This window comes from Aulonocara stuartgranti (genome assembly GCF_965226115.1).
Source record: "Aulonocara stuartgranti genome assembly, chromosome: 12".
Lineage (NCBI taxonomy): Eukaryota > Metazoa > Chordata > Actinopteri > Cichliformes > Cichlidae > Aulonocara > Aulonocara stuartgranti.
The window spans coordinates 28,479,972-28,492,847 of NC_138948.1; the positions used below are offsets into that span (position 1 = coordinate 28,479,972).

The following is a 12,876-nucleotide window of genomic DNA, read 5'->3' on the forward strand; positions in this document are numbered from 1 at the left end:
GTGATGATACAAGAGTCAAACTAGATACAACCTCTCATTTTACTTCAGAACACAAAATTAATGCCAAAAAAAAGAAATGAAGTGATGTTAAATAATTGAGTAAAAGAGGTATTGAAGTGGAGTTAATTTCCATGTTTGATTAAATTAATCTCAGAGAAGGCGCAGTGGCTGTGTCTCCGTAGCTTAAATAATGCTTAAGTCTTCAGTGCAGACACCGTCTCATTGTGATTCTGTCCAAGTGTCTTTGAGGAGACTGTCCCGCTGAGGGGAGCTGAGAAGAAATTGCAGCAATGCTCAGTATCCCGCAGGATAGCCTCCTTTCCTGGGGTCAGACTCTGCACAGAGACGCTCTCCCTGCCGCACCACAGCCTGGACCACCGAGTCTGGAGTCCTTAGCAGCTGCGTTACATGGTTCTTCTGGACCAGACCCTCCAGGACACTCTGGCATAGTTCCACCACACATACAAAAACATAGAGAAATAGTCTTGTGCAGGAGTTTTGGCTTTGTAATGCATAGAACACATGTGGAATTATTTTTTACCTTCCTGACTGCTGGCACATGTGTAAAAGTCAATGTGCATAAATCTAAAACTTGGTTGAGATAAGTAATATATAAAGAAACACTTGATTCCCTTTCCTTATTATCAAATCTCATTGCTATGTGTTTTTAACCCTGCTAAAGGGATGTCTAAAAATGTGTAGACCTTCAATGTGTCCAGAGGATGAATCCTTGTAACTCTGGTGATGTTATGGCTTTTCTTTCAGTACAAGGTCTGGATCAAGGTCTGATGACCAATTGCCAATTTAGGGAAACTGAAGGCCTCACAGAAAGAAGGAAATAAAAAATCGAACACTTTCATGCCTGAGTCATCTTAACGGTCAGAATCCTCGGAGGTGGGAACAGAGGAGTAGCAACAATCTTTCACTCTAGCTTCTTAATCAACCAAAGATGGAGACAGAGTTTTAATTCATTTGAAAACCTGACTCCTAACCTACACTCTAATAAAAAAAAAATTAAAAAAAACATTTTTATTTTTTGTTAAATTTCATCCATCTCCCCATCCATTCTATCCAATTTGCCAGTGTTTTTATCTGTTTTGGTTCAACTGTTTGGTTTTGTCAGTTCAATTGTAGTGGGTGATTTTAACATCCATGTAAACTGTAAAAATGACTGCCTCAACACAGCATTTAATCTATTCTCTCAAAATGTTAATGAGACCACTCACTCTTTAACCATACTTTTGATCTTACTCTGACATGTGGCACAGAAACTGGACATTTGACTGTATCGACATTAACTGCCGTAACTAAGTTTAATATCTTCAACACCGTGTGCCAACACAGTACAGAGCAGCTACCCAAACTTTGCTCCCACAGTGGTTGATTATTTTCTTATAAGTGTAACATCCTCACAGCATACAACCCTAGATAGTGTGGTTCCTCTTTAAAAAAAAAAGAAAGCATCAAATCACAAGCGCTTGACTCCCTGGTGTAACTCACAAATGCACAATTTAAAGTACGTAACTGGCAGAGAAATGGCATCTGATTAACAACGAGTTTGTTGCTCTATTTGTTTTTGTTTTTTAAAAAGGACTCTGATTGATCTTTCTGAGTTAATTTCAATAATTGCTTCCTAAAAATCATCGACCTGTCTATTAGGACCCATTAAGACTGCTCAAAGAAGTCTTACCGTTAATTAATGCTTCAATCTCAGATATGATCAGTCTGTGCTGGCAAGTGTCATCTGCTCGTCACAGTACACAAAGAGTGCTAGCTTCTGACTCTTGTCCTGCTTGACTTCAATGCAGCATTTCATACTGATGACCATAATATTTTATTACAGAGATTATAGTGTGCTGTAGGTAGGGAGGGATTCCTCCTTAGGCACCAATGTTAATTTTGGTGTCCCACAAGGTTCTGTGCTGGGATCAAGTCTGTTTACATCATATAGGCTTCCATTTTGTAACATTATGAGAAGGCATAGCATACATTTTCCTTGCTATGCACATGATACCCAGCTTTATCTATCCATGAAGGCAAATGCGAGACACCACATTGAAGGAATATCATAGAGACCTAAAGGTCTGAATGACCTCTGGTGCTAAATTCAGATAAAATTGTTGTTATTTGGCCCTAAAAATCTTAGAAACGTGGTCTCTAACCAGATACAATGAGTGGTATTATTTATAGAGAACATATATATAGAGAACACTTCTTCACTGCTCTAGAGTCCAGTGTTGGCATGCTTTATATCACTGCATTCAACACTCTGCCTTGCATTTGGTGATGTAAGGCTTGCATGCAGCTGCTCGGCCATGTTAACCCATTTCATGAAGCTCTCTACACACTGTTCTTGAGCTAATCTAAAGGTCACATGAAGTCTATAGGTCTGTAGCAACTGACTCTGCAGAAAGTTCACAACCTCTATGCACTTTCTTCATCCGGTGATCCTGCTCTGTGGTTTTATGTGACATACTCCTTTGTGACTGAGCTGCTGTTGCTCCCAGTCACTTCACTGTGTTATAATACCACTAACAATTAACTGTGGAATATTTAGTAGCAAGGAAATTTTACAACTGGATTTGTTGCACAGGAAACATCTTATAATGGTACCACACTGAAATTCAGTGACTTCCTGAGAGCCACCCATTCTTTCACAAATGCTTGTTGAAGAAGTCTACATGCCTAGGAGCTCAGTTTTATATACCTGTGACCATGAAAATGATTGGAACTGGAATTTAATTATTTGGATGGGTGAGTAAATACTATGGGCAGTATAGCGTATTGCATTTCAGTAACATTTGTGATATCATAACATCTTGTCTCAGGGTGAGCTTCAGTGGAACCAGCTCTGCCCATATGGAAAAGAAATAGTAAAAACATATATGATTTACTCATGAAAGTGGCCACTTTCTCATTACTTTCATATATTTTTTTAGTAAGTATACAAAACATAGTTTCATTATATGATTTTTCAAGGGATCTTATATGTGTTTTCACTCTTGTATGCTTTTCATACAAGTTTCATACAAGACAGATAAAAACTTTAAAATATTTATATATATCTTTTCCATATGGGTGAGTTTGGATTCATGAAACAGAAAACTTCTGTACCTCTAAGATTAGGCTTAAAACTTTCCATTTTGATAAAGCTTATAGTTATGCTGTAATAGGCCTAGGCTGCTGAGGGCTTCCCACAATGAATGGAGGGTTTCTTGTTCACTCACTTCTAATCATTAGTTGTTATTAATCTACTGGCTCTCTTTCATAGTGTGTCTTTTGCCCAGCCTTGCTCCCCTCACCCCAAACCGGTCATAGCAGATGGTTGTCCCTCCCTGAGTCTGGCTCTCCTGCATGTTTCTTCCTGTTAAAAGGCAGATTTTTCATCCAGCTGTCACCAAGTGCTTGGTCATAGAGGGTTGTCAGATTATTGAGAGTTTTTCTGTATCATTGTGGGATCTTTACCTTACAATATAAAGCACCTTGAGGAGGCTGTTTTTGTTTTTTGGTTCTTTATTTAAAAAGGATTCGATAAATGTAATTGAAATGAATTGTTTTCACTCTTTTAAGGCTAAAAAAAACTTTTTAAAGAAGTGTCGTGAAAATCAGTACACACGTTCTAGCATGAGGAGGATTTGTTATAGCTCTAGTGACCCTTTTGTTTTGAACTTTGTTTTTCAAGTCAAAGATTCATTCTTTTATATTATACTTATACTACATACTATATACTTATACTATACTACATTCTTTTATACTTCCCACTACACTCAGCTAAGTAGCAAAATGCTGCACTCTAAAACAATAAACAACTATTGTAAACAATATACAATCTAAGTATGAGCACAGCAAATTCATTCTACAAAATATGCATAAACATTGCGGTGGGGTGTGGTTTGTGGCTCAGCTGCAGGAGTGGAGCAGTGGGTTCAGGGTGTATTGTCAGGGGAGGCTGACTCACACACCTGACCTCATCACCTAATCATGCGTCCCCTGTTAAAGATGTTGTTCAGGAGGCTGTGTGTGCCACAGAAGCAGGACAGCTGGAAAGCTGCACCTTGGAAAAGTGGTCAATAAAAGAGGTTTAAAAACTGCAACTCTGCTGTCGTTGGATCCTCGTTGTCACACATATTTTTGTACTTTTGTACTTGATCCTGTTTTCACAGCAATTTTTATAGTCATAGTACACTAATGGTCACATGCATGGTACATTCATACATGCACATTCTTTGCTTATGATACAACTGTAATACTGCTAAGCTATGTTGCTGTCTGTGTGACCCACCTTTTCAAAGCCCTGCTCCACTACTGTCATATTTGGATTAAGCTGATTGTGAAGTCGTGGCTCTGTCACGGCTTTCTTTAGGTCATAGTTGAAAAACAAGGAGTTGAGGATTACCTGTTTTTAGGTAAGAAAAATGACAACATGTATGGGAGGTTTCACATTCCCAAGTCAACATGAGGGTGATGCATTTGAATGAATTAGACTTACTAATGCTGTGGCTGTGGTTATTTTTGTGCCCCCGGATGCTCCTACAACCATCTTCACTTGGTTTTCTTGGTCAAATATGATAGTAGGACACATGGAAGACAGCGGCCTTTTGCCTAGAAACAGATTGTAAAAAGAAGGTGGATTTGACTGCCTGATAGTTTTAGCAAAGTCATGCTGAATGTCAACAACTCAGCTCAATCACATCATAGTCTATTTGAGACACTACAACAAGCCGGTGACCCACAGAGTGAGAGAGGCGATTAGCTTATTGTATGGCAGCAAAACTGAGGATGAGTAAAAGGCCCTCCTCTGAATCATCCTAACCAGAGGAAGAATCTAGTAACACCATCTATCTTTGAAAAACATGAGGCTTAATTTAGCAAACACTGATATCCATCAACACTGACTAAAGGTCACTGCCCCACAGGGGATTAGAGAAGTACTAGTGTGATAACTCATTTCAGTCACACCTGGTTGAATGAAGTTGTTGGGTGAAGGGGGGATTCCAAACCCATTGGTCATGTATGGAGAGCTGAAGTCATCCATTTCATCATTAAAAATGATCCCAGTAGATCGAGACATGACCTTTGAACCAAAGCTGGGGAAATAAAGCCATTTTTTAAACCTTCACTCAGTGCGCTACATTGTAGTGAAGACAGTTCATTTACATGCATGGCTTTTGAGAGGCACATTTACTGACTTGATGTCAGCCTTGTCAGAGAAACTCACTATAGATTGATGGTGCTGGTTGCTGCCACAGCACTGCCATCCTCAGCAATGACTGACAGATGAGCTGTCCCGTGGTTGTCTGGAACAAAATACTCGGGCTCATAGTAGCTGTCTGGGTGGGTCGTGTCATCTGTAATTTTGCTCCTTATGCCATCAGCAAAGTAGTCTGAGGTCATGTTTTGGATTAGCTGAAAGGAGCAAAACAAATCAATTAAAGAGGAGAAAACAGGCATTTCAGACTGTTTAAGAGTTAAAGAGTTTCCAGGAGACAATTTTATGGCCACAGTGAGAAAAATTATGCCGTAAATGCTCAAAAAACGAATGAAGAGGATTATAGCTGGAGCCCTTACATCAGTAATGTTGAGATACCGAGGGTCCCCCAATCTGCTCCTCTTGGCGTAAGCAAAACGAAAAGCCTCTACAATGCGATGGTACGTCAGAGTTTTCTTCTCTGCTGTAGAGACGCTCGTGTCTGAGAAGTTGTACCCTGCAATATATCCACAGGAAAAATACATCTGGAGCGAATGACAGTTAGATGACAATTTACTGGCCTGATCTGATCTTCTCTGTTATTGTGCTAAAAGTCAATGGCATGTTATTAAAAACTGCAATACAAATAGAATAAATGTGCAGGCACGCACCCCTCCAACTTCTTATATGAACACATTCAGTGCTCAATTTAAATGAATGATGCCACTTTTATTATGAAGCATGGCTTAATGATTCTCTGCCTGAACAGATGGAGTGTTGATGGTAAATTAAATTTGGCAGGCAGAACTAAGCAGCAGCTCAGTTTTCTGCTTCCAAAGAAGGGAAAGAAACATTCTAGAGATGACCTGGGGAAACCTGACATCCTCTCTTCTGCATGGCTGCACAAACACTCAGCCAGGCTGCTCACCATCCACTATGTTGAGTATGAGTGCCAGCACAGGGCCACTGGAGGGGGCATCTGGGACATGTATGGTGTATTCCCCAACGTTCAGCTTCAGAGGGTTCTCATTCAGCACGGGCTGGTACTCCAACAAATCTTCCAGGGTGATGATACCACCTGGAACCAGTACAGAAGTGTCGTTGTGAATTCAATAGGAGGAGTAACAACTGAAGCATCTGAAGACAACAGCGGATGAGGATACAGCAGAGCACCTGCCGCCTGGATGTCCTCAACAATGTTCTGTGCCATCGCCCCGTTATAAAACACATCAGGCCCCTCTTCTGCTATTCTTTGGTATGTTTCAGCCAGCTTTGGGAATCTAACAATATCATTCTCCTTCAGGATGTTTCTCTGAGAATCACAAAAGACCTCGCTGAGAGAGGGAAGAAAAGAAAACATGTATTAAAGAATATTAAAGCCATTGTAAGTAGAAATTGAGACCTTTAAAAAGAACCGCTGTGGTAAACAGCAATGCACCCAATTATCAGAGCAAGATAAGGGTGTAGAAAAGAAACACAGAGCCACTGAGTAATATCTGAATAATTTTCACAATGTGTTTTTAAAAGATATATATATATATATATATATATATATATATATATATATATATAAAGGCACAGTTTGACATGAAGCACAGTTATTATAGATATTTTATTTCCATCTAACATTTTGATTCATTTAGGTTTTGGTACCTCTGTCATTTCTGCTAAAGCACACCTGCTATGCTCATTTCCATCTTCTTATTCTTGTATTCTCTAAAGTAGAGAATAGTATATAGTATATAAATGGTAGACAAATAAATGGCTGACCCTTTTTATTTCAGTGAAATAAACAGGGTCAGCCATTTATTTGGCTCAGATTCTGAGGTAATGATGAGGCATTTATCATTAGATGTGCTGCTGGGTGGGTTGCTTTACCTCCAGCAGCAGCAGATTCAGACAACTGTTTTCCCCTGTTTCTGGTTTGATGCTGAACTAAGCTAAGAATAGTCTAATAAGCCAAGAATATCTACTGCAACATGTATTAGGCTACTGGCTGTAGCTTAATACATGCTGGCATAAGCATAGTATTTTCTCCTCTAACTTGTAGTTAAAGTGAACACATTTCCCCAAATATCTATTTCTTTCGGTTTACAGTGTATTATTAAGTATTCAGATATGAGAATATCACCCTCACCACATGTTGGCGTCTCCTTGAATGGAATCCTTGCTTTTTAAGATTGCATGAGCCAGGGCTTTTCCAATCGGAAATCCGTCACGAGCCAAGGCAATGCTGGGCTCAAACAGCTCCTTCCATGGCAGCCGGCCATGCCTTTTGTGTGCCATCTCATAACCGCGGATCTCTCCCGGAATGGCTATGGACAGTCCACCTGTCACGCAGAAACAGCAGTACCACTGATTTTAATTTCACAAGCTCTCTTTCTACCCCTTCTCTGAGTGAGGGACCACCATGCTAAGAGACATCAAGATAGTGTGAGATATCTATCGCTAAAGTGTTCTCGTCCCAGAGCTTTTAAATGGGGGCAAAGGAAGGTATAATAAGGTTGTTAAGAATGTGAGAACATCTGACGAGAGCTCGATGGACTCTAAATCCCTATTTGATCTTGGGTAGCATCAACAACCTTTGAGAATTAAATGAAATCTGGTCTACATTTGGCCAATCAGCACCCGGGAAATACTCCAGCAGAGCACAGCAAGGTGCTACCTGTGCGAGAAAGCTTAGTGTTGTTGCCAAACATGTCTTCAGTGGCGTTCATGGGTGCAGTCTCCCTCGCATCAATGGTTTCCACCTTTCCTGTTGAGCAGAAAACGAGGACTGATTGATCAGCGTCTCCTCGGTTGTCTGTGCTGGCAATTTCTAACTAATGAGGCACGCTCACCTGTGGAAGCGTTATAGATGACAAAGAAGAGCCCTCCTCCGATGCCCATGCTGTGAGCGTTCAAAAGGCCAACACACAGCAAGGCAGCGATTGAAGCATCCACAGCAGAGCCGTTTTTCCTCAGAATGTCCCTGGAAACAAGAGAATACACTTAACAGCTAAGACGCGCACAGAAGAGCACGGCATCTGCTATATGTCGTCTTACCTCCCCACTTCCGAGCACTTTCCAGCATCAGCAGCCACGGCGGCCTTTGAGTAGAAGTGGTCTGAAGTGGGAGGTGTGTTTTTCTTCCCCAAACCCATGAACACCCCCAGGAACAGGCTCACTGCAGCCACCAGAAGGACCACCAGACCAGCAATCAGGGACTTCCCAACCATTTCTCTGCCGGGAGGGGAGAAATCAGCACACCTCGGAAAGACACCGGATTCTTCAGCTCAGAAGCAACAGTCTTCTCCTCCAGACATCGCCTATCATTATTTTTTAATTGGGAGCCAAACATTTACATATGTTTAACAATCTGAAGCAAAAAGAACACCACATTTTTATTTCACTCACCTTTGGTTTGTTTGTTTCACAGACTCATTGGAAATGCTGGACAGAACAGAAGGAATGACCTGACTCTTACTGAGCCTTAGCAATAATGACAGTGTTTTATATAACTAACTAAAGTCTCCGCTGATGTGTGCTGTGTCATCTTGGTTTGAAGGTGTGACTTCGCTCGGGTGTCACACTGTGATTCTGATGAGCAGTCCTTTCATATGAGCAATGCTGTTTTTTTTTTTTTGTTTGTTTTTTTATTAAGAAGAAGAAAAAGAAATGTGTATATATATGGAGAGAGAGAAAAAAAAGCATAGAGGAAGATGAGAGGTGGAAAGCAATCACCATCAAAGCTTTCTGGAGTGCCTACTGTGTGTGTGTTAGCTCTTGGGGATGTTGGAAGAAAAACAATAAGGTTCAAAATTCTGACAGAAAAAAAAACACATTTCCAGACATCCACATTCAATTCTTTAAAAAAAAATCTGAATTTAGGTGCTGCAATCTATTATTTCCATCATATTTCTCTCTTCAAACAACAACTGCTCTTCGCATCACTGATCACTTTGGAGTGAAGCTCTCAAGTTTGTCTTTCTGGTGCTCTATAACTTTCCATTTCACTCGGATATCAATATGCCAGGTTTGACAAAGTGAAGGTGAGAGTGATCTGTTTACAGATGCAAGCAGCATTCAGCTCTGACTCGGGGCTCTGTGTGATTGGCTCGGCCAGCAGCGTTGCCATGCTCAGTAACCGTGTCACATTCTATTTGGCTTTTTCTGCAGGCGTCCTCAGACCGATTAAGATGCCTTCGCCTTCGCCCGGGAGCACAAGTCCAAGCTGGCAGCGTCGGTGACGGTAGCTGCAGAACAGCAAATACCCTTCTGTGGTACCTCGGCTAATCCAGCGTGCACTCCTGTTGCTGGGCCACACTGATAAAGTGCTGTCAAAGGAGCCTGTGGTCTGCTGCTGCTGCTGCTATGATTGTCTCTAAATCTAATTACTATATCCTGTTCTGGATCTCCCATGTTCAGAGCCACCCCAAGAGAGGGGAGTTTGTTCAGCAGGCAGAGCTGATTTATAGCAGAAGAGAGCAATTATATTTCTGTTTAGTTACAGATCACAGTGCTTCCTTCAGTTTTAATGCGAACAGCACTGTCACTGCACCGGAGTTGTTGTGTGAAATATCAGCTGGAGCTCTTTTCATATTTTTATCCGTCAGCTTAGAGGCTTATAGGTTTCGTTTTGACTTTGATGGGAGCGATGCACTCACACTACCCACCATGTTTCCCTCCAGTTGTTTTTCGTACAATAAAGAGGGAGGCTTGTTTATTCCTGTATACGCAGCAGCAGATCTGATCACACGCTGCTGTTGTTCCTCGGCGACAGGTGAAACGCAGCCTGCAGAAACATGGAGAGCAGAAAGGTGATGTAATGTGTTTTTATGGCCGGCTGCGCTCCTTTTAATGATAGGGACGCCACAGACAGGCTCTGGGATGTGTGCTGCAATTAGGAGTTGGTAGCTAAGCTGCTTCTGTCATAGCAGCACTGTACAAATGAGGGAGAACAGAGGCCACCCAGTCTTTTTTTGTTTGCAACCTCTTACAGTGTACATGAACGGGTCAAATTTAACACAGTGTGCAGTGTTGGGGGGATTTTTGACTGATTTTGTGAGTTATAGGCCAAGGGGTGCAATTTGAAGTGACGGTATCGCTGCTAGGTGGAGTGGGAAAACTGAAGGCCACAGCCACTACTTTAATAGGCCCACACAACAACAGTGAAACCTGATCGGTGGTATGTGCACAAATTAAGAGAACTGGAGTTACATTTTTTCTACAGCAGCTGTTTTTGGATATATGTATGAGGACAGGGATCGTAGGGTGAGGTGTGCAATAAGACTGAAAGGTGGGAGTGAGATTTTATCAAGAATTGACTCTAAGACCCTTCTTGTTTGGAGTGCTGATGGGCAGGCTGACAGATGAGGTCAGGCAGGAGTCTAAATGGACTGTGATGCTTGCAGACAGCTTTGTGATCTGTAGTGAGAGCAGGGAACAGGTGCAAGAGAGCCTGGAGATGTGGAGGTATACTCTGGAGAGAAGAGGAACGAAGCAAGAAACAATACATTTGTGTGAATGTGAGGGAGACAAGTGTAACAGTGAAGCTGCAAGGAGTAAGGGTTATGAAGGTGGATGAGTTTAAATACCTGGGTTCAACCATCCAAAGCACAAGAGAGGGGAAGATGAGAGTAGAGGTAGGGTGGAGATTAGTGACAGGGGTGATATGTGACAGAGGAACAGCAGCAAGCATGAAAGGGAAACTATACAGTAGTGAGACGTGCTATGATGTTTGGTTTGGAGACAGTGGCACTGACAAAAAGAGAGAAGGCAAAGCTGAAGATGCTGAAGATTTCTTGGGGTGTGACGAAAATGGATGGGATTAGAATATCAGAGAGAGCTCAGGCTGAGCAGCTTGGAGATAAAATCAGAGCGGCAAGGCTGAGATGGCTTGGACTTGTGCAAAGGAGGGATAGTGAATATATTGGACAAAGTGTGTCCGAGATGGAGCTGTCGGGCAAGAGGAAAAGAGAGAGACCACTAAGAAATGAAGGACATGCAGAGGGTTGGTGTGACAGAGGACGATGCTGGGGATAGGGCGTGATGGAGGCTAATGTTCACTGTGGTGATCTATAGGAGAAGAGGCCAGAAGAAGAAGAAATTGCTTATTATATATGAGTCATCATAATATAATTAGATGTGACAGTAGTAAACGGCCACAATAGAACATTACTATTGAGTCTACACGGATTCAACAGCAGAACAAAAGCTCAGTTTTGCCAACCCCAGAAAAATGGTTGCTACTCAGAGTCAGCATCCTAACCACTAAGCTGCTTGGGGGCAAGCAAATGACATCACTGTTTCACTGTTATCCTCTTGGGCTGCGTGATTTCTTTGCTATTTTGACCATGACCTGTTTTTTGTTTTTTTGTTTTTTTTTACTATTTCATTTGTCGTGCTACATCATGTTGATATCAATTAACCTGCAGTTCATAAACATCTTCAGGTAGAACAGTTATAGATTAACGTGCTTTGGCTTGTCAAGACAGAAAAGGACAACAAATACTGAATATTACAATAAGAGAATTCCCCATATTGTAGATAATGGGCTGATGCAAAGCTTAGAAGAGCTTTAAAATAGTAATAAAAATGTATGTATGTGTACTCATTAATTTGTCCCATTAGACCCTCTCTGCCTGTTAAATGTGAGTCTCTTTCAAACAGCGATAACCCTGCTGCCACTGTGAAGCTGCAATCACACAGGATATAATAAAGCTGACAGAGTAGTGCTCCCTGCGATATGTAAATCAAACAGAATCTGTGCACCTTAATCATCACCAGACCCCACCAAAAGTTGGCCACTGGGTTGAGAATCTTTTTTTAATGTCCATTAACTGTTTCTAGGTGCAGATTTAATTCTCTTGTCACAAAAACTTTGCAAACCTGAAACAGGAAAGCAGCATTTAGAGCAAGCTGTTCAATTGGGTCGCTTTACCGGCATTGCTCCGAGAGTCAAGGATCTGACAAAACAAGTCAGTGCCGTGAGGATGCTGCATTAAATTAAGGGCACTGGTCAATCATAATTACAACCTCTAAAAAAAATATGCAGCTGGGCCGGTCCAGAGCCAGGGAAAATAATTATTAGACAACAGATCACAGCGCTGTGCTCTCCACTAAACAAGAGTGAGCCTGAATCATGAGAGCAAATAAGGTCAAGTCAGGCTCAAAGTCCTTAAAGCCACAATGATGGGAGCTGGGCTACAAATAGAATAGGTGTGGATGGGGGCTGAAATAACTGAGAGCTGTCTATTATGTCGCTGGCTGCACCTCAGGGGCCCCCCATTCACCGACCTCCGTGGAAATAAATAAAGAGAGATGGCAATGTGACAAAAAGACGAGATGTGGACATTTTTCAGTGAATTCTGTGATTTAGTGAAGCTGTGATTGATGCAAACAGGAGCTGACAGCTCATGCAAAGGCTGAACAACAACAAGACTGCCAAAAGAGAAATTTCAGATTTATACCGGGGCCCATGGCGAAGCACGTACTTGAGAATCTGGAGCTAAAAGACAAACTTTCAGGTCTTCTGGAAGATAAACCGAAGACCCCCCTAAGAGAAAAAAAAAATCAAACTGAAAGTGGCACATTCAAAGCATTTTTAAAAAATCCCTTTCTTTCAACGATTCTTTTGCTTACATTGGTATCACGTGCTGAATATTCTTGTGATTTGATTCCCCTTTTTGCAGCTGCACGGGGAGGAG

The 12,876-nt window shown here is 41.5% G+C and overlaps 1 protein-coding gene across 1 annotated transcript; it reads right to left on the bottom strand.

The window, feature by feature from the left end:
- Nucleotides 1-206: 206 nt before the first annotated feature.
- On the bottom strand, nucleotides 207-12,867 carry ggt1a (gamma-glutamyltransferase 1a). The gene is made up of 14 exons (XM_082555230.1): nucleotides 12,812-12,867; nucleotides 12,664-12,725; nucleotides 8,234-8,410; nucleotides 8,029-8,159; nucleotides 7,854-7,943; nucleotides 7,326-7,518; nucleotides 6,362-6,522; nucleotides 6,117-6,266; nucleotides 5,569-5,705; nucleotides 5,219-5,406; nucleotides 4,960-5,087; nucleotides 4,490-4,602; nucleotides 4,283-4,396; nucleotides 207-441 (listed from the first exon to the last, which is right to left on the bottom strand). The coding sequence occupies exons 3-14, from the start codon at nucleotides 8,404-8,406 to the stop codon at nucleotides 295-297; spliced, it is 1,725 nt and encodes a 574-aa protein (XP_082411356.1). The 5' UTR covers nucleotides 8,407-8,410; nucleotides 12,664-12,725; nucleotides 12,812-12,867; the 3' UTR covers nucleotides 207-294.
- Nucleotides 12,868-12,876: the final 9 nt, after the last annotated feature.